This window comes from Crassostrea angulata, chromosome 5, assembly GCF_025612915.1.
Source record: "Crassostrea angulata isolate pt1a10 chromosome 5, ASM2561291v2, whole genome shotgun sequence".
Taxonomy (NCBI): Eukaryota; Metazoa; Mollusca; class Bivalvia; order Ostreida; family Ostreidae; genus Magallana; species Magallana angulata.
The window spans coordinates 10,798,661-10,822,718 of record NC_069115.1 but is presented as its reverse complement, the minus strand read 5'-3'; the positions used below and the strand labels follow the sequence as shown (position 1 = coordinate 10,822,718).

Sequence of the window (24,058 nt, the reverse complement as noted above, 5' to 3'; positions counted from 1 at the left end):
AATGCGTAACAATATAGCCTAAGCATATACTTAACAAAAATACAATCATCACTCAGACTAAAAAATTGTCTGACCAAGAACACCTCTAACTATGATTGCTTTATGATTGCTACAAACTGCAACGAGAATCTATCACAATGATGGTAAATCTACTCTGGATAAAACATGCTAAATACCATCATCATCATCATCATCATCACCATTATTATCATCAATATTGTTATCATCATCAGTATCAACCATTATCATCATCATTTTCATCATCATCTATAATCATCAATATCAACCAATATCATCATCAATCACCATCATCAATATCAATATCTTACTGTTTAAACAGCCTTCATCACCATCATCATCAATAAAATAGTCAACAACACAGGCCTCCTAACATCTACATCTAGATTACAACTCCACCACCATTATTTACCCTGATACTAGTGCCTAACACCTCACGTATCCTCTACTCATCAAACTCTGGCTTAAAGCCATTAACATTAATTTTTTGGTAGGTTTTTAAAATATTTTGTAAATTTTTTGGAGATTTTTGTGTATCTTGAAATTTATTTGGTCTTTTTTTTTTACATAACACATTCACTCTTTCATTATTACAAAGTTTAAGCCACATTCATACTCTTAATATTTTTTAGATTTTTTGGAGATTTTTGTTTATCTTAAAATTTTTTTGGTATTTTTTTTTTTAAACGACACATGAAAAATGAGGTACAACAGTTCTCAAGCCCTAATGACATGCTCTCAGCAGCCGCTGAATAATTCTACATTCTATAAAAAAAAAAAAATCCCCGTGTTTCACACCTGTGTTTGCAGCAGCCGCTCACAAAACACGTCAACCTTATCATTTATAATAACTCAACGAAACACGGGTGCATTTTCTCTGTACCTATATATGAAGCAGAGCAAAATAGTAATTAAAATAGTGTCGTTAGTTGAAAAAATAATAAACAAACTAAACACACATTTATGAAAATTAACTTTCACACAAAAACTTTTCTCTCAGCAGCCGCTGAATATTTCTCTGTTCTATGGAAAAAAAAAAAACCGGTGTTTCACGCCTGTGTTTGCAGCAGCCGCTCACAAAACACGTCAAACTTGTCTTTCATAAAAAAAACAAACGAAACACGGGTACATACCTCTGTACTAACTTAAAAAAAAAAATAAAACACAACAACAACAAAAACACACACTCGAAAAGTAAAATTAAAGTTTTCCTTTTTTTTTTTTTTTTGCATTTTGACAAAAATTGAAAATTTTTGTTTATCTTGTATATTTTTTTGGTATTTTTTAAAAAAACAATTCACATATCTTCTCACGTTTACGTACACATTAACATTTAGGCTACATTCATTCATTACCTTTGATATTTTATAATTTTTTGGAGATTTTTGTGTATCTTAATTTTTCTTTTTTTTTTTTAGATTTTTTTTAACGACACATATTATAAACTCTCAATACATTCCCTCAGCAGCCGCTGAATAAATTTTCACTCTTAAAAAATTCTCCATTTTTCACACCTGTGTTTGCAGCAGCCGCTCACAAAACACGACAAACTTGTCTTTCATTAAAAAACCCTCAAACATTTTCTTGAAAAATGGGGTACACCAAGTCTCAAACTTAAAAATAAGGCTTTCTCTCAGCAGCCGCTGAATAAATTTCCATTCTTAAAAAATCCCCGTGTTTCACACCTGTGTTTGCAGCAGCCGCTCACAAAACACGTCAAACTTTTCTTTCATAAAAAACCTAACGAAACACGGGTTCATACCTCTGTACCCTTACTCCATATCAAAAAAATAAATATTCAAACAACAAAAACACATGAACATGAACATAATTAAATGAGGGGAGGGTGGTCATTTCAGCAGCCGCTGAATAATTAAAACACGTATCCAATGAAACAATCTTTTACAACCGCCTTTGTCTGCAGCAGCCGCTGACAAGACATTAAAGCTGATTGGTTTCAATACATAAACAAATAGTAAACATACGCACACCCTCCCCTTCCGTATAAAAAACCTAACGAAACACGGGTACATACCTCTGTGGTAACTTAAAAAAAAAAAACAACAACAAACACACACACGAAAAGTAAAATAAAAATTGTCTCCTTCACATACAAAAAAAATTACAACTTTTTTTGGGCATTTTCACAAAAATTGGAAATTTTTGTTTATCTTGTATATTTTTTTTGGTATTTTTTTTTAAAAACAATTCACATATATTCTCACGTTAATCACACATTATCATTTAAGCCACATTCATTCATTACCTTTTATATTTTATAATTTTTTGGAGATTTTTGTGTATCTTAAAATTTTTTTTTTTTTTTTTAGATTTTTTTTAACGACACATAACAAATTTAGAATTTTTAAACTCTCAATACATTCCCTCAGCAGCCGCTGAATAAATTTCCATTCTTAAAAAAGTCCCCATGTTTCACACCTGTGTTTGCAGCAGCCGCTCACAAAACACGTCAAACTTGTCTTTCATAAAAACCCTAACGAAACACGGGACATCTATATCTAAAAAAAACCCACAACATTGAGAAAAAGTGTCGTACGGTATAAAAGTTAATAAACAAAAAGACATATGTAACATTTTCTTGAAAAATAGGGTACACCAAGTCTCAAACTTGAAAATAAGACTTTCTCTCAGCAGCCGCTGAATAAATTTCCATTCTTAAAAAATCCGCGTGTTTCACACCTGTGTTTGCAGCAGCCGCTCACAAAACACGTCAAAATTGTCTTTCATAAAAAACCCATCGAAACACGGGTTCATACCTCTGTACCCTTACTCCATATCAAAAAAAGAATCTTCAAACAACAAAAACACATGAACATAATAAGGGGGAGGGGTATTCATTTCAGCAGCCGCTGAATAATTTAAACACGTATCCAATGAAACAATCTTTTACAACCGCCTTTGTCTGCAGCAGCCGCTGACAAGACATCAAAGCTGATTGGTTTCAATACTTAAAACAAATAGTAAACATAAGCACACCCCTCCCCTTCTGTGACAATACAATCAGAACGGAAAATTTCTTATGTAAAAAATTTTGAATATCAAAAAGAGACGCTTTTACAATAAAGGTTAATATACAAATATATATCTGTATAAAATCTAAAATGTCCGAAAAATAATGGTTGCAAATGTACTCGTGAACAATAAAAATATAAACATTTTAAAAAAAATACAGAATTGCAAACATGCAACATCATATCACCATAAATATCAGGGTAGAAAAGGCATATCAAAAATTAAACGTTAAAAAAATCATAGCTCCAAAGTAAATACATATAGAGATAACTATCAAAAACACTATTTGTACGGATAAAAAGTTGTTGAGATGACATACAATTCTTGTTGAGTAGCTTGGCTGATGGACCGAATTTCGGAAAATGACTTCTTATTTTGAGACTGCTCTCTGGAATCTAAATTTAGTTGTGTTGGTGTTTGATGTTGATGATTCAATCCTGAAAATAAAGATTCGGTGAAAAAATTATGATAAACACATAACATAGTTGTTTCAAACAAACTTAAAATATATCAATGTTATCAACAGCGTTCTTTACATCCCAAATACTATAGTATACAATATACCGGGTATTTAATACTACCCTCAAGTACATCACAAATATAAACCTAATCGTTTTCGTAACAATTTTGTTCATTATTCCATATGTCCTTAATAAACGAAAAAGAAAGTTATATACATACGTAGTTAAGATAACTCTACCTGATCGTAATCCAATCGTAATCCAAGTCGTTATCCTAGTCGTAGCCCCTGTCCCGATCGCGGCGCTTCTTATCCCGGTCCCTGTCCAGGCGCTTCTGCTCGTACTCCATGGAGGGACGATTTACCTCATTGTCTCGGGAAGGACGCCTCGGTTCCTTGACCCTGGCGGGACGGGCCAGATATTCCACCCGCTTTATCCTCATGGCGATGGTGGCGGGTGAGTGCCTCTGACTCGGGACATCTGAGCGACCTGGTACACCGCCCCTCTCCGGGCGCCGCATGTCCCCGTCTTGGTGCCTCAGGTTCATTCCCCCGCTGAGGTGCCTCTGATCCATGCTGTCTGGGCGAGTTCCCCCTCTGTCCCTCTCTGGGCGCCAGCGACCGTCGCTCTCTCGGTTTCTTCGCTCCTCTTTTGCCTCCTGGTACTGAATGAACTTGTCCAGGGCATCCTGCTCGGGGAGTCTAAGCCTGGGCACGGTCAGCTGGGGGCGCAGGGTGTAGCTTCTCTGGGGAGGCTCAGCTGTGGCCTCGTTGCTATCACTGGTCCCGATGGATCGTACTCCGCGCGCAGCCTTGGGCCTCTTGCTGATGTTGTAGGGCTTCTCGCTTGGCTGACTCTGCTGGAGGTCAGTCTCCATCAGCTTGTCAACAGATTTGTTGAACTTCTTTACACGGGTTCGCAGTTGGCTGTAGGCCAGAGCGCCGGATGTGCTGGGATCGTCCTCGACGGCAGCGCGAGCCCCTCGGGCCGCGCTTGGGCGGACGTTCAAGTCGCGGGTGTCGATGACGTATGTAGGGCGGTACGCTGGCTTGTTTTCAGCCTCCAGGAGCACCTTCTCCATCTCTTTAGCGGTATCCTGTTTGGATCGGCCGTACATTTTTGGAGGAGGAGGAGGGCTAGGGGAGGAGATGCCACCAACAGCTCCAAGAGCTTCCTTCGGAGTGTCAGCATAGCTGGTGGAAGGGTTGCCACTGCCGCTTGCCATTCCGGAATCGCACACATTGCCCTCAGAGGCGATGCCTGTGTTGCGCTTCTTCGCAGTCTCCTGGGAGCTCAGTGTTGCGGAGAAGTTGCTTGCGCTCTTCTTAGCCAACTCGATTACCTTGCTTCTTATTTCGGCCACACGTGCCTCGGCCTTTGGCGGCTCCTCGGGAATGTCTTCCTGAACACTTCCTGGCAAGCTCATCTCGATGCTCATGCCGGCGTATGAGGGCTTCAGCCTGTGTGGGGTAGCAACACGGTGGTAAATATTCTGGAAATCCTCTCTGGATTCAGCATACTGGGGAACTGGCGTGGCAATGTGGGGCCTGCATATGGAGCCATCCTCGAAGCTGCTGTTGACCGACGGCACGTTTCCCCTCGCTGTCCAAGTTGCGGTAGAAAAGCCAGAGTTTACCGAGACTGACTGCAGAGTATGGTCCGACTCAACATCGCTGACGTCATCGCTGACACTGGTCAAGCTTGGCTGTTTCTGGGCTCTGGATCTGGACCGGTCCATCATGTCAATCATCTCTGTGACTGACACGTCTGAATAGCTGTCCATTGGGACCGGTGTCTCCTCGCAGCGGAGCGAATAGCTATACTCGTCATCGTCCCGGGTCCTCACCACAAATGTGAGCTCATCTACCTCCTCTCCCAGGGAATCAGTGTCACATTCGGGGGGAATGGCAGATGGTGGGGGTGGCGGTGGAATGGCAGATGCTGGTGGTGGCGGTGGTTCCACGAGTGCCCGTTCACTATTCTCCCTCACCCTGCGTCTTCTCTTGGATATGAACCCGGATATTCTCTCTCTAACTGATTTTCTTTTTCGACGAATCTCCACAATGGAGGCTGCCTCTCTAGATTGGATGCAGCCCATTGTGGACTGAATCAGTTTTTCCTCTAGATAATTGGTCTGATTCGGTTGAAACACAATGAAAAACTTCTAATCAGCAAGTTATCCCACTAGAAAATTGGGCTCAGTGGTTGAAACACAGTAAAACTTCGCTTTGTTTCAGCAATGATGCGACCGTTTCCCTTATCTTTTCTCTACTTGTGACGATTTACATTATGACGTCACTATGGAAATTACGCCATCCTGGTTACTTATGAATATTCATTATCAAGTAAAGCTATATTAAATATGTGTATTTTCGAATTCAAAAAATAAATCCTATATCAAGTCACCCTTTATTATTCACAGTCGTGTTTTGATTTCAGTTTCATGTAAGTTTGTTTGTTTTGGGTTTTTACGTCTTTTACATGTATTCTCTGGTGTAACATTAACTTTAAAGCTTTTCATTTTTCAATATTTTCGTATCTTCTAAAAAGAATTTATATTAAAGACTTTTCAGCAAACAGTAAACTAAAAATTCGTCTATAAATTTGATGTTTTTGTGTTTATTTAAAAGTCTTCATGATTTTCCGGCTCCACGACCACAAGTTCGGTTTTAAATTTTATGAAATTCATTTTCGCCTTCACGCAGAGAAGAGTTCCGCTGTATGATAAAGAGAAAAGACGGTTTAAAATTGTGATTTCTTCAATTTCATATTGTGTAGATTTCGCGATGTAGTTCCAACTAGGACTTCTGCTTTCACAAGGTAATTGAGAGTTGATGAATGGTGCACGTTGTTTGGTTCGATTGCTTTTCAGAGTGGTTTATTTTCTATGGAAGGTCAAGGACTCTGATAATGTAAAACCTAATGTTACGCATATTTTTGACAAATATTGAAATTAAAACCCGACATTTTAGACCAATGTGGGTTGTATACTTTATTGTTAATGAACTAGGAAAAATTAAAGATATTTAGAGTTAATGCGTAGTTAGTTTATGATTTTATTTTTGCTAAGAGTTTAAATGTAGTCCAGAGAAATCAGCAACAATTGTTGGATTCCAGTTTATGTTTTGCATTTGTAAACACTAAATGAAATAAGATATTTATGATGCTATTCTTTAAATATAATCTGCTCTTTCATAAGCTTTTCCATACAAGGCATAAACACCTTGTAAGTTGATAAAGGTTTCAATTAAAAATGTGTGTTATATCAGTTGTACAGACTTCATCATATGTTGGAGAAATCACCAGCACTTCTTGGATAACGGCCATTAAAGGTTATTAATGATACCAGACGAGCAGGCCATGGCTTTTCGTAATCCCCTGGAAAACTCAAACATGTCCTCCGGAATAGGACAGTAAGTAAACAGTTTTCATTGTTTTATTGTGGAATTTCTTATCCCTGGGCCTAACAAGAAGTCCCAGGGTCTTATTCTATTTAAGGTGCAATCTCTCTCATAAAAACAGAGATGACTCTCACTAATGAAAAATGACTTCAGAATTTTTTGTCATGTTGAACATAGTTATTTGGATTTTAAAGTTAAAAAATAATTTTTAGTTACCGTAGTTTCTTGGGCCAGAAATGTAATGTGGCAATTATTTACATAAGGGATATTGCACTGTTTTTCTAAATCTCTGTCTGTCTCTGTTCGGTAATAATTATATATTAGTACTCCACTCTTCTTTCTGTTTATGATTTTGCACAAGTCTGACACAATATCAATTTTAGATTATCGAATTTTACAACCTTCATTACTGTAACAATAAACACGATGAATTCATTATACATTTATTATAATATATTAACTACCAGTTACAGTAGCAAAAAAAAACCACTTTGTCAAACTTTTCTAGCAAGTTGCTGAAAGTCCATGCACTTACCAAGTATTTTAAATTTATGGACTTCTCAAATATAAAAAAACAACATGAAATTGCAGAAAGAAAGTATTTCACCTAAAACGAAACACACAAACTGGAAATAAACAAGCAAACCTATAAGCCAAATTCAAGCAATTCAAGTTTTATTTTTTTTCTGAATTTTATATATACAGAAATTGCATTTTCATTTAATATATTCTGACAAATGTTCCAGATAACAATCTGATTCTAAAGTAATGGTTTATGAATTATGATTTGTCATTTAGAAGATTTATGACTGACCAGTTATCATGGAATACCCAGTAAGTATAGAGACCAACCCGTACTGTTTGAAACTGTCACAGTCACCATAGCTACCATGGTTACCAGAGCGACCCAATTTTCAAGTCCGTTTTTTTTTTAATAAACTGGTAGATAATATTAAGATTGGACAAAAAAGTTCTCTTTGTCTAGTTTATATTTTTTCAAATGCATGTTGTTTTAGCTTATTTCGTTTCGTTTAAAATCTTTGTAGTACTTTAGATATATTCTTTATGAATTCAGCAATGTCTTGTACAATTTAAAAGTACTTGAAATCTAAACAACAAAAGAGTAAATTTAGATAAAGCTAGATGATCAATTCCTAGTGAGAGAAAGAGAGAGAGAGAGAGAGAGAGATTCTTGTTTAGGAATGAGTCATAATATATCTACTCTTGCACGGTATTACATTTATGATAAAGATGCTTGAATAAAAATCTGTGACAACTTCAAACTCGGAATTAGGCAAGAAATTTCCAGCTTTTCCCGGTGGATTTTTGCAAACCAAGGCAGCATGTCTCTCCATCCTGTTCATTGCATGCACATTGGTTTATGTTTCATTTTCATTGTATTATTATGCAAGGGGGCATTACCCAGGAAGTTAGAAATCATTTTGCACAGTACTCTCCCTTGTCTTTCCTATGTCATGACTTTTCATGTTGAGTTTCGTCTCTTGATTCCATATTTTAGCTGTTGTTATGCTCTAGATTTCTAATATTCAGGTATTAATTTGATTCTGTAGTATATTGTATGCAAATATATATATGTATGTATCATTGATTTTATTAATCTTTTTGAAATTCATAATTTATTTAATCTATTTAATGAATGATGAGTGTATGTGTAGTGCATGTTCAGGCTAGGGTTTGGTCATGTAATTCAAAGTATGTCTTGTTCCCTGTTTTCATTTCGTTATTGTCTTTGTTTGTTTATTCATGGGGGGGGGGGGGGGGTGTTGGTCTGTTGGAGGGTCTCGATCACACTGCATGATTTTCAAAGTACAAGCATCATTAGCTTTTTTTGACGGAAAGCCATTTCCGCTAAATCAAGTACATTGCTTATTGCTGTTCATATTTGTATAAGATTGGAATAGGCACATTACGACAAATGCTTATCAAATCCATGCAAACTTGAAAAATTATTTTCCACCAATTATCGTACATGCTAAATATAATACAGTGTTTACAGTATTTTGACGAGGCAGATCTTCTTTGATCTATTTCCAATTATTTACTCTTAATTTGCCTCATGTTAAGAACCTAATTGAAGACCTGGTTTTGACTAGATAATATTAAGCTGTTACAATCTGTTGTCCCAGAAAAAGTGCCCTGGCCATTGCAGAGTAAAATTGAGTTCCATGATTTATTTACCGGTAACTAATGGTAAAACAGCTGTTTCAATCTTGCTTGAAACAACAAACTAAAAACTGAATGCAATCTTGAATTTACTTCAGATGTCTGACTTAAATCATTGAATATAAAATAAAATGCCTCCTGTAGATACTGTACTTTGTCTAGTTAGTTTGCATGTGGTAGATTTTGTTAAGGTGGTATGGGACACCTCCAAAATAAACAATGAAATAAAGTATAATTTTATAGATTTTCTCTTTCCCAAAATGGTACCCAACAGCATAGGGCAATAGGTTAGAGGATTAACAACAAATTTATAAATCAAGAGCTGAATCCTGCTGGAACTCTTGTAATTTTTACCTTTCCAAAAAATTTTAATTAAAACAATTTTTTTTTTTTGGGGGGGGGGGGGGGGGGGGGGAGGGTGTCAAATTTTGTAAAATTTTAAAATTCTAAAAGTATGTTGATTTTCATGTGTTTTTATTCATGAAATTACATCCCAACGAGAAAAAAAAACTGCAATCCACAAAAATTGGCTCCCCTGAATTTAAAGGATTCCATGGTATATGAAAGAAAATAAGTGTACCATCAACTGAATATTTGTTTCAGGATTTTATAGTACATGTAATTGAATATATGTGTATGTGATGGGGTAAGTTTACAATGTAAATGTTTGGGCTGGTACAGGTATATACAGGTGAAAGAAAATATTAAGTTTTTAATCAGCTTATTATAGATGTTTATTTCAGGAAGTTTTAGCAATTGAATTTACATGTACTTATAGATAGGGGTAACTGTTAAATTACTGTTAAACATATGTTTGTTTTCAGGTACGGCTTAGGCCGCAAGGGGACGGGAGAGCTTTCCCCAGGGTCCAGGAAAATCCTCGGACAACAAATGCCCCCGGGACAAGCCAAACAGAACGTGAGTACATGTGTACTGGGATTAAGAGATTTTGATTTATCCTTGATATTTTTATAAGCATGTAGAGATACCAGTACTGAAGTATTAACATCTTGAAATATTGTCATCAGGAACTACTCTTCTTTTCTGACTTAAATTGTTGATATTTTTTGTTTCGTAATATTGATTATCTTGAATCCATGAATGAGTACCAGTAAGCATAACTCTTTAGATTTTGATTATCAGATGAAACCATATATTATTAATAATGTTATCAAACATGCCACTGCCATTAGCATGCATTATCGTGCTTGCCAAGGTGAGATTTCCTCCACAGAAGTATCAGTTCAGTTAGCATATGTAAGAATGACTAGGGGTTACGAGGATGTGAAATATCTGCTTCTGTATGCATTGGAAGTTTTAAGTGTTTCTATTGTATGTTGATTGTATTTTATTATTTTATGATGTTGCGGATGGCATTTTAAAGTAACTAAAAATAAATTCAGTGTTATGATCTAGATATTGTGCATAATAATATATTCTTGAATTTTCACAGATTCTGAATCTGAACTTGGATGACGACGGTGAACTAGATCTTGGACAGGGTGCCTTGTCCAACTCTGGCAAAGTTTTCCGCCCAGATAGAGATGTAATTACAGCAATAAGTACATGTACATAGGGTTTAAAAGTCTATGTTTAATCCATCAATTTAAAGGACCTTTTACAGCAATAGGTTTTTCAGTATCATGTCTGCTTCAGGTGTTTAATATTTATTGATTATTCTTTCCGTGCATGATATTTTAGATATTGGAGATACCAAGCAAGATGAAAAAAAAATTCTACTTCATAGTTTAAAAATTATGATTTTGTTTAATTAATCATGCACAAACGATTTATTACCTATCTGGCCAGTGGGTAATTTAATTTGACATATATTGATTTAGAATTGGCAGTTTACCATACTCCAGCTTACCGTTTATATAAAAAAACCAATATGATATCTGATCAGATGCATGTTGTGAAAACTCATGTCATTGAAAGTGAATTTGATGCATATATTCCCTTCTTTATATCAGATGATGTCACAGTCTCCATCCCAACTGTCAGGGTTTGGGGCATCTAACTTTTACACACAAGGTATTTTACCTACAAGTATTTATATTAATAATTTATTGCCATATCATAACAATTTCAATATATCAAATATGTGTATTTACATTACAAGGGAAATAACTCTTCTATGACTGCTTAGATAAATTTTTGTGTGAATATTTCTGTGTATTGATGCTCTTGTTCAATGTGTTTGTTTTTTTTGTAGGTTTTATGTCAGGAGGTAATACAGGATTAGGGACCAATGCCAGCTTGGCCGGAAACTTCGCTGCCCTACCCCAGAGAGGGGCTGTGTCAGGGCCCCAGTTCAGGGGCAATAACTCCACCCCCACCAGTATGAACCTCCCCTATAACCTACAGACACCTCAGCAGCAACCCTCACCCAGCAGGTAAGGGCGCTGAATCAAAACCATGTAATGAGGGGGTTATTTATTGTTCCTGAATTACCTAGCAGGTAATTTGCTTTAAGCCAAGTACAGTTAAATTTTGGTATCTGGAACGCCGCTATCTTGTATTTTCATTAATTATTGTGGTGTGATACAAGGGTAAGGTTAAAAAAAAAATAGAGAAGTATGACTTACATATGTAAAATGATGCCTTATTTGACTTTTCAGAAACATGATATCTGCGATAGGCGGGCAGAGAAATGTCATATCCCAGAATCAGACAAGTCAGTCCATGTCCAAGTTACCGAACAGGTACGCTTACTGATGATGCTACTGAAAAATCCAGCTAAAGTATCGATAGAATTGACATATCAGTACGCTTACTGCTGATGCTAATGACATACCGGCAGTCCAGCTAAAGTATCAATAGAATTGACATATCAGTATGCTTACTGCAGATGCTAATGACATTTCAGTAATCCAGCTATGGTATTGATAGAATTGACATATCAGTACACTTACTGACATTATCCATGGTACCCATGAACAAATTGTAAATATATATTTTTTGATTGAATGTTTTTGACTTGTATTGCAGTGGTCCTATGTCCAGTATTAACAACAACTTTGTGTTTGGACAGAGTAGGCCGGGCAAGTACTCCACGGTCTACAACAACAACCCCGATCAAAAGTTCTATAATATGTGTAAGTAACTCTCACACCTTATACTCTCATTTTATAACGGAACAAACATTTAATATGAACATATGTAAGTGGCTCTCACGTCTTTTTCAACTTATCATCAGCTCCCAAAAATTTCTGATAACTAATTATTCTGCATCTTTTGTTTGTGGACTGTTTCTACTTTCTGTTTGTAATGTAAGACTTGATACAAGTGTTATAAGGACAGTTTGTACTTTCTTTTTCTACTTTCTGTTTGGCAGTATTTGGTCAAGATGCTGACCAGCCCGGTCTAGACTTGTCCGAGTTCCCCTCCCTGGGGAACAGAAATCTGCCCTCTACCCCCATCTCCTCTGTGAGGAACTATGGTCAGTATAACTTAGGTAGGGAGATCAATCAAAAGGCACACGTCAATGTAACTCTGGAGTCATTTGTATTTTGAGGGAACCGTTTGAGTGGATTTTACTGAATTTTAAACAGATTAAAAATGTAATTTGTGTACAGGTGATTTTTGTTCAATATTCAAATTAAAAAATGATGGATAAACTTAATGGAACATAAATTTTGGGAAAGCTGTTGGGTTTCGATATATACCGGTTCCACTCAAAATGTTGTGACTCCACAAGTTTGCATTTCAATGAAATTTGAAAATTTACTTTCTTGTGATTGATATTTGTGAGGTATTTGGCTGTACATATTTCAGTTGGGATGGTGAGTAAACCTGTGGCAGAGACCGCCCCCGAGTTTCAGATTCAGCAGGAGGACTTCCCGGCTCTCCCTGGGGCTCAGAGTGAGTCACAGAGAGAGAGAGACTGAGACTGTATAATGGGAGAGAAAAGGGAGAGAAATATTGGAGAGAAAAAATTATCAAAGAAATACAGTCACACTAAGAGAGTGAATGAGTGTCTGATTTGAGATATGAAGGAAAAGTCAGATTAATAAAGTCAGAAAAGTGGTTTTATACATAAAGATAACCAGATTGACAGAGGAAGGGTGTTTTTGGATAGAGAGAAAAATAGAGTGTAAAACCGGTAGCTTGGATGAGAGACAGTTTGAAAAGTTTGAAATATTTGCCATCCATAAAAGATATACCAATAATGTAACTTAATAACATCAATGTGTGTGTTGACATTGAGTGAGTTGTTTATATTTATCTTCTATTTTGTAGATCCACCCTCAAGTATATCAAATGACGCAGCGAGAAAAACAGTAAGTTTGGGATGCAAAACACACTAAAAAATCTTATTATTTCTTTTGTACAAAAACTTTTATAAGCATCAATATTGCCACCTAATAATGGGTATTCAATTTTAATTTAAGCCAACAAGTGCTTCTTCATCAACAACAAATGAACAAATTTTGAAAGATGGAAAGTTTCCTGGAGAGAAAGGGAATCAGGCCAAGAGGGGGATACAGACGCACGCTGATGGTCAGTGGACGTTGTGTTACATGACTACCTCAACTCAGTCTCAATATTAAATTTTCAATTCAGTTCAGATTTTTAGGAACAGTTTAGTTATCTTTCTTGTTCTAAGCTATTGATTCATTGGAATGAACATGACATTGTTTAAAAAATTGAAAAAAATAGTGTCTAATAAAAAATTTTGAAGAGAAGGTGGCACATTAAATTTTTGGGATCTCAAATGTTTTTATCAATTTAGAATGTTAACTTTTTATAATGTTAAATCAGTTTGCTATATCCGTAAATTTGTTATTTCCAAGTTCATTATTATAATAAAATTATTATGGTACTAGGACTTGAAGAGAATTTTTCTGGAGACTCCACAAAACTTTGCATTATCCCTTAATTTGTCATATCCATTTCATACTTAACAAGTTTTACTGTAGCAATATCCATTTCATACTTTTACAGTAGCAGCTGTAATATTTCTTTCACCTATCATATACAGGCATGGTATCCAATATTCCGTCGGGAATGGTGACGGACCAGTTTGGAATAGCTGGCCTGTTGACCTTCATTAGAGCAGCCAATGAAAACGACCATAATCTCATCGCATTAGCCCCAGGGATAGATCTCACGACGCTAGGCTTAAATCTCAACTCTCCTGAGTAAGTACATATGAGAACTTCCTGTATATTTCTCCTAATAGATTAAAAGTTAATAAAGATATAAAATCCTTTTAAAAATTGCTTAATTAATTAAGTTCCTCAGTGGTTCCTCTTCTATTTAACGGACACTGACAGAGTGGTACCAGAGACTAGGTTTAAAATGTGTTAGTCTGAAGATATTGATACATGTTAAACATAGTTTCTTATTATATGGTCTAAATAGATGATTAATTTATCTTAGTTTATAATTTATAAACATGTAAAGGTTTTATATCTACATATACTGGTATATTCTTTTTGAAAGAAGAGAAAGTCTCATTATAGAACTATTTACACACTAATTTTCATTTTTCTTGATTTTGTAGAGTTTTAATTTAGAAAAATTGTAGATCTGTGCTTAATTAAAATGTTGCAATATTTCAGAAATCTGTACAGTACCTTTCAATCACCGTGGGTTGATTTACCATGTCGACCTCAAGATATAGGTAAATATTTTATGCTATTCTACCCACCGAGAATAATGGACCCTCTCATTTGTGCTATACATGTATATATGCTTGTACAAAGAATGGTCCATTATTTTAGGTGTGGGTGTATTATATCATTTACTTAATATGCAAAGAAGTCTCTCTCTGTTTTGCATTATAACCAAGCAACTACTAGTTTTTGAAATATAAATGGAAAAGTAGTTTGAAAATAAAATTTAATGCTTAATTATACAAATCATGTTAATTTATTCAGAACACAGAGAGGCTAAAACTTGTTTCTGTTCCTTGTATATAACATGGTTGTTGTGGATTTGTTATTCACCGTAATCTGTACAACATGTCTCAGTCTCCACTGGCAGATTAGCCCTGCTGGTCTCAAGACATAATTCTGCACTGACTCGCCTACCTCCTAGGTTTACTAAAACTCTATGATAAATTAAAAAACTATTTTTGGTAAGGATGAGATGGAAGGGGTGGGGCTCTTGGTTTAGGTCTGTTAGACTCGAGGTATACCTTACACACAGACTCTCTCCTCTGATGTCTCTTGTATGTATATTATTTTATTATACGTTCATGTTAAAGACTGAAATCTGATTGGTTTATACTCAGTTGATAATCCGTTCTATTACCCTCAGCGTTAGCAACACACTTGGCCACGGGTAACACAACGAATTGTTACATGTGCGTACGGTTCGCCAGAGAATTCACGTCATTTCTATATAACAGCAGTAATAATTTCTTTAAAATTAAGACATTCAGTATAATAAAATAAATGGTGCCTGTTTGGCATAGAATGATGTATTAACATGATTACCAGACGACAAATTGTACTAATTTTTGTTACAAAATATCTTGGTTTTTAAATCAGTTCTACTATTAAACTTAAATTTGATATTCAGCCAATGATGAGAAACTTTTGAACTTTAAAAGTTTTATATAATGTTTGCTGAGAGGTTATTGCAAAGTACTCAGGGATATGATGAGATTTGCTAAGACACTCTGTGCTATGCTCTTTCCCATGCTTTGTTAATTATTGAACACGGACATCATTATATAATGATGATTAATTCAATTTTTTAAGATGATTATAACATATGCAGATAAAGATTTTTAATAGACGTTTGAGAAATATAGACTTAGAACTGAATTACTTCCTCTTAGTTTAATAATGATATTGATTCACAAAAATGTAGACTCTAAAATAGCATTGTTCCCCCTTGGAACAGAGCATTAAACTGCAAATAGTTAAAATGTACACATGCTCTAGTTTTGAGTAAAAAGGATGGCGCTGTGGGAAATTTTTCCTATAAGGCCTATAAAATTTTTTTGTGTGTTTAGGGTAACACTGATGAAATCATATTTTTATTGCATGAATTCTAAGAATGTTTGTTTGTGTCATATTTAAAAACAGATTTTTTAATAGAAATAATATTAAATTCAAAATAAGATAAAAACAGACCTCTAAAAATGTTAGGATAGGGGCATTTTTGCAGGTTAGGTCGGGTTACCTTAAACACACAACTTTTTTTTTTAGGCCTAAGCGTTTTTGCTCCAGTTTTACAAGTTTCCTTCCTTGCTGTAGACTTCAATAAAAAAAAAAATAACAGCCTACATCAGATGTAGCCCATATTGAGATGTTTAATATAGATATGGTTTTGAGCATGTGTCACTACAAAAGATTCTGTTTTGATAACAGATTGGTCTTCTCAATGACACCGTCAAATAATTGCATTAGTGCACTGAAAGAAAATAATTATTGATTTCATCAAGGATGTTAAATTGGTTTAGATTACCAATGAGGAAGTTAGATTTTTTAATTATTGACTATGTGAATTTGGAAAATGTTTGATAAAATGAGTTAATTGATGAAAGATAGCTAATTATTTCCTTAATTACTTCATATACATGTATCGCATTTGTGATCAATGGATCATCTGTATATATCAGTCATGATGGGTTTTTTTAGTTCGATTTGTCTTTTATAGCTGTATATTCGTACACGAACTACCTGTAAATTAGAATAGTCACTTAATAATTTTTTTGGGGGGGGGGGTGGGGGGGGATTTCGGCAAAAGACCTAAAAGAGCATCTGATACCTTAAAGATATTGAAAAAAAGAAATCATAACCTGCAGTGTATTTAATTATATACAATCAAATTTACAATGCAAGTAAATATTTGAATTTTAATTATGTTAAAGTTTCAAAATAAGAGTACAATTTTTCAATGTAATTCTACCTTTATTATATTTGTGTTCTAAAAATCTTGGGAATAGTTTCATCATAACTAATAGTACACTGAATGAAAGAAAATAAATACAAGGAAATGTATCTGACAGCTTGTAAGTTTCAGAAATTGCTTGCCTTTATTTTACAGACAAAGTCAGAGCCCCATATTGTTTAAAATTTGTGTGGGTTACTTTACTTTAATTATCATAAATCTACATGTATTCTTTCTAAGGTCTTTTTTCCAATGGAAGACCTTATAGTGATTGTAATGTTTCTTCTTATTTTTGTTTTCCTTTTTTTCCCCGATTTCTCAGAGATAGCTGGATAGATTTGAAATTTTCAGAGATGATAGAGAATGATTATATCTCGAGGCTTTTTTCAAGTCGATTGTTTCCTGTCCCGTGACAAAAAGCTAGTGACATCAAGATCTCAAAAACGATATAGATTTGAGCATCCAGACTGTGGATGATAGACCCATAGTTGTAGATGTGTTTATAAACTATTTTTTGTTTTATTGTTTACGTCATAACCTCCAGTCATCACCGGAATAACTTCAAAAATTATTTTTTTTACGTATTTAATTTTTTTTTTACATCAAATGAATATACATGTATAAATCCTTACATATGTCATCTATGTGATGTTGATTACCATAAATAAAAACATTCTGCTATCAGTGAGATATCTCAATTATCTCAGGTAGCTTTTTTTAAAAGAAATTTTGTACCCACGAGATCTCAGAAACTGTAAGTGACCGAGACATGAAACTTACTTGGCTGATAGACATTGAAGAAGTATTTAACGGTTTCATTTTTGTCGACTGTCACTTCCAGTCCACACCGGAAGAGAACAAACAAATCGAGCTGTTTATAAGTTAAGATTTTTTCTTTGAGTATTTTATTTAGTCTAATGAGCAGTTATGTGTCTTAGGTAAATGTACTAAAATTACCTCTTGAAATGTCTTTCATCATATCTGTTTGTCCGTTTTGGTCCCGAGACCTTTTCACAAGGAGACCTCAAAACTGACGAAAACTGAACAAATAAACATTGAGGAAAGACAAAATAATATATGAAGATAAGTTTTCCATGTTCTGTTTGATCTGGTGTAATTTCCGGTCATCACATTAAGTAAAATTGTCTTTTTGTTTTGTTTTACATAAAAATAATTACTGGAAAATTCCTTCACAGTAAATATTATATCCAGGGAATGCAATTTTTTTTTATAAGATTTAATTTAATACATGAGAAACAGAAGACCTTTTTTGGTGCTTTCAAGAAGAGTCTAGTTTTTAGGTCACCTGAGTCACTCAGGTGACCTATTGCAATTGGTCTTCGTCCGTCGTCGTGCGTTGTGCGTCGTGCGTTAACAATTTTACATTTTTAACTTCTTCTTGGAAACTACCAGGCCAATCGTTACCATTTTTGGTGTGAAGCATCTCTATGGTAAGAAGAATCTAAATTGTGAAATTTGTGGCTCTACCACCCCTGGGGTGCCACGGGCGGGGCCAAATATGCAAAAAAAGCCAAATTTTCAAAAATCTTCTTCTCTACTTCCACACATGTGAGGAAAAAACTGAATGCATGGTTATGATGTCCATGAGGCCCTCTACCAAAATTGTGAAATTTATGGCCCCTGGGTCAGGGGTTCTGGCTCTAGGGTGGGGCCAATATGGCCATATAGTAAAAATGTATTAAAATCTTAGAAAATCTTCTTCTCTACTCCCATATATATTTGTTAAAAACTAAATGCATGGTTATGATGTCCATGAAGCCCTCTACCATAATTGTGAAATTCATGACCCCTGGGTCAGGGGTTCAGGCTCTAGGGTGGGGCCAATATGGCCAAATAGTAAAAATATATATATATATATATTTGTTAAAAACTAAATTCATGATTATGATGTCCATGAGGCTCTCTACTAAAATTGTGAAATTCATGACCCCTTTGTTAGGTGTTCATGCTCTAGGGTGGGGCCAATATGGCCATATAGTAAAAATGTATTAAATCTTAGAAAATCTTCTTCTCTACTCTCATATATATTTGTTAAATACTAAATGCATGATTATGATGTCCATGAAGCCCTCTACCTAAATTGTGAAATTCATGACCCCTAGGTCAGGGGTTCAGGCTCAAGGGTGGGGCCAATATGGCCATATACCGTAGTAAAAATATATTAAATCTTAGAAAATCTTCTTCTCTACTCCCATATATATTTGTTAAAAACTAAATGCATGTTTATGATGTCCATGAAGCCCTCTACCTTAATTGTGAAATTCACGACCCCTCGGTCAGGGGTTCAGGCTCTAGGGTGGGGCCGATATGGTCAAATAGTAAAAATGTATTAAATCTTAGAAAATCTTCATCTCTACTCCTATATATATTTGTTAAAAACTAAATTCATGATTATGATGTCCATGAGGCTCTCTACTAAAATTGTGAAATTCATGACCCCTTTGTTAGGTGTTCATGCTCTAGGGTGGGGCCAATATGGCCAAATAGTAAAAATGTATTAAATCTAAGAAAATCTTCTTCTCTACTCCCACACATGTGGGCAAAAAACTGAATACATGGTTATGATATCCACAATCTCCTTTACCTAAATTGTGAAATTCATGGCCCCTGGGTCAGGGGTTCAGGACATGGGGGGGGGGGGGGGGGCAATATGGCAATAAAGTGTAAATGCATATAATGTTTAAAAATCTTATTCTCTATTCTCACACATCTGTATAAAAAAAACGACTAATAATTCTGTTTACCAGGAAGTCCTCTACTGAAATTTTAATTTTCATGTCCCCTGGGGTATGGGTTTTGACTCTAGGGCAGGGCCAAAATGGATGTATAGATGTTAATGCATATAACGTTAAAAAATTATCTTCTTTACTCCCACACACCTGAAAGGAAAACTAAATTCATTATTTTGTAGACCAGATCTTTTAGTTTTTCACCAAAATTATAGGTTTCACAGTTCTTTTTGAATTAAATGTGGTTGTCATTACTAATTTATAATTTTTCTACTCCAGTATGAAACCTAATTAATTAGATGCATATATGAGACTCCATGACAAGTTTGTGTATTGGATATATGCTACTCAGGTGACCGTTAAGGCCAATTGGCCTCTTGTTATTATTATTATTTTTTTTTGGTCCACACGAACCAATTATATGTTGACATTAAGAACAAAGATTTCCTTGTGGGAAATATATTGATAGAAGTCAATGTGACCAGAAATCAGTTGTCATCCAAATAAAAACCAGGTCATCTATTTGAGTGGCGGTTCATGCATCACACTTCCTACCTAATACACATTCTGGGAAGACCTTGCTTTCTTCCTTGTTAAAATTTCACTCTTTAAGTGCATGCATACTTAAATTTTTATTTATTGATATTAGCTTTTAGAATAAGCAGAAAAGAAAGAAAAAAGTTTTTAATAACAGTTGTAAAAGGATATGTATTGAAATGCTTTGTAAAAGTGAGCTATTAAATATCCTTTAATTTACCCAATGTAGTTAATGGCAATATTTCTATATAGTACATGTAATAAAAGTAATTTCGGTATAAAGGCATACATTCATTAAACTAAATAGGCTGCTGATGCTTTTAGATTCTGAACAGAAGTTGTTTCTTTATATTAAAAAAAAATATTTTGTTAACATTGTTTCTAAACTTGCAATAGGAAAATAGCTGAGTTTGAAACAAAGGTTATGGTATGCTTAATACACAGGTACTGTAGATTCCTTATTTTAAGCAAGTACTTAATTCCATGATTCAGCCATTTTCCATCAAATTGCAAGAACATAAAATCGCGTATGCCAAATTTTTATCAAAGTTTCATGTAATTTACCTAAGTCCGAAAAATAAAAGAGAGATTTTAAAATTTGCAAGAAATTCCACTCGCAATTTCATGCAGATATTAATTTCTCATGTTTTTAAAAATAGGAATCGACAGTACATCAAAAAATCTTAGCGTAAGATGGTTTTTAATCAAGGTCATTTTGAATCGGTAAAGGACAAATTTGAAATGTTTGAACCTACATGTAAAGTAATATGCTTCAGCACACAAATGTTTTACAAATACAAAAAGTAAACTTGAATTTGATGACATGTCTAAAGAATTTATATAATATTTAGCGAACTTAGCTCGCCCTTGGTATTTCGTTATACTGTGGAATCATTAAAATTCGTGGGAGCCAATTTTCGTTGATTGCTTCAATTTTACAGGTTCATGGGGACGTGATTTCGTGTATTCTCTGATAGTTACAAAAGGAAATATGACTTTACAGTCCTAATTTATTTATTTGTGGAGGATTTTAATTCGTGGGTGTGAGGTACCCATGAATTCCTCGAAAATTGAGCTACCATGAAGTCTGATGATTTCACAGTAATTGATGAAGTTTTAGGTTTACATTAAGTCGTCGTGAGAGACTGCCACACAAGTGTTGTACAGATGCTGTATGACATCCATCCTCTTACTGTCTGTGTTGACTTTTGTTTGAAATTCATTTCTATATGCAGTGCCTATAATTTTTTTTTTCTATAGCAATTTTTCAAATAAAATTCTTAAGATTAATCATCTGTTAACAATTATTATGTACATGTATACATGTAACTAAAAACTATAATTATTTGCTGAACTAAGTAAATGAGCCAAATTTTAATTTATATTTAATATACAGCTTGGTGAGTAGTTAAATAACATTGTGTATCATTAATTTACCAGGGGTATTCATAATCTAATGCTGAAATGAATATTTAATTAAAGTTATTGGAGATAAATTTACAGAATATTTTTCAGCATGCACAATATTAAGCACATAGTCATATATTTTTCTCTTTTTCACAGATTACCATGTCCCAACAGAGTACCTTACTAATATATTCCTCAGAGACAAGGTTTGCCATTTGAATTTCTTTTCAGTGATGCATTTCATTAAACAGATACTGTAGAAGCATATATTTTCGTTGGGTCAAAATTTTGTTGTTTTTAAACCAATTAAGATTTCTTTGGCATTCAATTTCATCATATCGTAATCTCTTTGTATTCATTAATACTTGGTTTAAAAATTCGTCATGGATTTAATTTTGATGATTTATATTGCCAATGAAAATAACGAATCAAATTAAATCTTCAACGAATATTTCTGCTTCTACAGTAATTTACATGCAAGATTGAATTTTCCAACGTTTATTAGCAGTTATGTTTTACTGTTTAGAGGTAAATCCAACACTTTCAGAAAATAATCATGTATTGTAATTGTGATAAGCCATTTGATTTTAATTCAGATAATAGTGATGTGTTCAAAACTGGTTCCAATGACAATGAAGTATTAAACTCTTGTGTTTATTTTCACAGCTGGCGCCAATCAAACTGAATCGCTATGGAGAGGATGTGCTCTTCTTTCTGTTTTACATGAATGGCAATGACTTCATTCAGCTAGCAGCCGCTGCGGAACTGTAAGTCCTATAAGTTAGTGTAAATCCTCAACGTCCATGATATCAATTGTTCACAGTGTGTTTACTGTTAACCGTCATGGTCGATACATGTATTTGCCCATCATCACAAATCACAAAGTTTTTTCAATATCAACCACCCCCCCCTTTTTTTTAATAGTGAATTTTTTCTCTGAATTCATTTTCTGGGGTGCTGTAACTGTGTTGATTTGCACTGAATCCTTTATCTTGCATTGTAAGGGGTGGGTAGTTGTGGCCTTTTCTAGACAAATACATCAATCTCCTTAAGGTGAAATACTCTGTACAAGGAGTCTAAATACTTATATATTTTTTTTAATTATCTTGATTATTTATTGTGAAAAACATGATATGTGAAGGCACATGTGATGGGTAATTTAATAACAATTCAGCGTCTTTAAAAAGACAATGAGGATTTATTTTGTTTTTGAATATAAGCTGTATCCCTTGTTTCCACACAGGTACACGAGAGACTGGCGGTACCATAAGGAAGAGCGGGTGTGGATCACGCGGGCCCCGGGGGTGGAGCCCACCCACAAATCAGCCATGTACGAGCGGGGCATGTATTACTTCTTTGATGTACAGAACTGGAGGAGGGTGCCAAAGGAATTCCATCTGGAGTACGATAAGTTAGAGGAGCGGCCAACCTTACCCAACACAATGCACCATAATGCCAGCCAGCAGTAGGTCATGTGACAGGAAGTCAACCTTATCATGTGACAGGAAGTGAACTTTGACCCATGTGGACAACAGAACAGTAGAGTGATATGGAAACCAGACTTTGTTTCATAGGGGAGGGAGATTTAAATTTTTTACAGATTGAAAATATTTGCAGCTTTATTGTTTAATTTTTTATTTTTGATTCAGACGAACAAATCAAATTCCTTTGAGCCCTTTTTTAAGGGCTTCACACAAGTTGAATTGTTTTCTTGTTATCATTTGGTGTCTAAGAACTGGTTTAACTGGAACATAATTATTCAATATACACATGTAATATGATTATAGGGTTACAAATGGGGTAGGGTTTGTTTTTGTGCTTTACAGTATGAGCTGACTGTTGTGTCCATGGCTCGGTATTCTGCCACTGGTTAAGTGCAATCTGCATCATTGTAAATAAAACATTGTCATTGTTAAGTAGCCACGTCTTCTGTCATCTTTCCATTAAACCATGAGTTTAAATAAGCAAAATCACTTGAATTTTTAAAATTTTATGATTTTTTGGGAGTTGACTTTAATCAACTCTTCTATGCAGTTACTCTGGCAAACCGAAAGTGAAACAGTGTTTGGACCTAAGCACAAATCATCACCGCTGACAGGACATGAAAATAATAGAAAAATTCGATGTAATGTATGCTGAAGCATTGTTTTTCAAGGAAACTTATCTATAAACACTTTGAAAAAAGTCAGATTTTATATAATACGATTAATTTAGATATTTTTTTAGTCTCATGTGTTCATACGCCAGAGTGTAATAAAGTCTCGTTCAACCAGACGCTCGGCTGTCTCCGTAAATCTGCGACAAGCAGAGAGGCTCTCTTGCTTGTCGGAGATTAATGCAGATAGCCGAGGGTCTGGTTGAACGAGACTAGAGTTCAACATCAATAGTGCTTGGATCCATACGATTTTTAGAATTG

The 24,058-nt window shown here is 34.8% G+C and overlaps 2 protein-coding genes across 5 annotated transcripts; one reads left to right on the top strand and one right to left on the bottom strand.

Annotated features, from left to right (window-relative positions):
* Positions 1-119: 119 nt before the first annotated feature.
* LOC128184998 (uncharacterized) lies at positions 120-5,773 on the bottom strand. The gene is made up of 2 exons (XM_052854668.1): positions 3,752-5,773; positions 120-3,488 (listed from the first exon to the last, which is right to left on the bottom strand). The coding sequence occupies exon 1, from the start codon at positions 5,608-5,610 to the stop codon at positions 3,787-3,789; it is 1,824 nt and encodes a 607-aa protein (XP_052710628.1). The 5' UTR covers positions 5,611-5,773; the 3' UTR covers positions 120-3,488; positions 3,752-3,786.
* Positions 5,774-6,205: 432 nt separating this feature from the next.
* Positions 6,206-23,561, top strand: LOC128184999 (CCR4-NOT transcription complex subunit 2-like). 4 transcript variants are annotated; one of them, XM_052854670.1, is made up of 18 exons: positions 6,206-6,332; positions 6,782-6,925; positions 7,712-7,747; positions 9,922-10,015; positions 10,551-10,643; positions 11,071-11,131; positions 11,313-11,493; positions 11,719-11,802; positions 12,089-12,195; positions 12,435-12,539; positions 12,875-12,961; positions 13,340-13,380; positions 13,492-13,600; positions 14,082-14,241; positions 14,665-14,726; positions 21,799-21,848; positions 22,309-22,409; positions 22,886-23,561. In XM_052854670.1, the coding sequence occupies exons 2-18, from the start codon at positions 6,852-6,854 to the stop codon at positions 23,109-23,111; spliced, it is 1,671 nt and encodes a 556-aa protein (XP_052710630.1). In that variant the 5' UTR covers positions 6,206-6,332; positions 6,782-6,851; the 3' UTR covers positions 23,112-23,561. The 4 variants fall into 4 exon arrangements, with proteins under 4 accessions (XP_052710630.1, XP_052710629.1, XP_052710632.1 ...); XM_052854669.1 differs by having other exon boundaries at positions 12,435-12,554; XM_052854672.1 differs by lacking the exon at positions 7,712-7,747.
* Positions 23,562-24,058: the final 497 nt, after the last annotated feature.

Bases quoted from the DNA above. Each gene is read 5' to 3' on its own strand.
- LOC128184998 (XM_052854668.1), bottom strand. From the start codon at position 5,610: ATGGGCTGCATCCAATCTAGAGAGGCAGCCTCCATTGTGGAGATTCGT.
- LOC128184999 (XM_052854669.1), top strand. From the start codon at position 6,852: ATGATACCAGACGAGCAGGCCATGGCTTTTCGTAATCCCCTGGAAAAC. The intron at 13,601-14,081 runs GTCAGTGGACGT...TATCATATACAG, and splicing joins GATACAGACGCACGCTGATG to GCATGGTATCCAATATTCCG. The intron at 14,242-14,664 runs GTAAGTACATAT...GCAATATTTCAG, and splicing joins TTAAATCTCAACTCTCCTGA to AAATCTGTACAGTACCTTTC.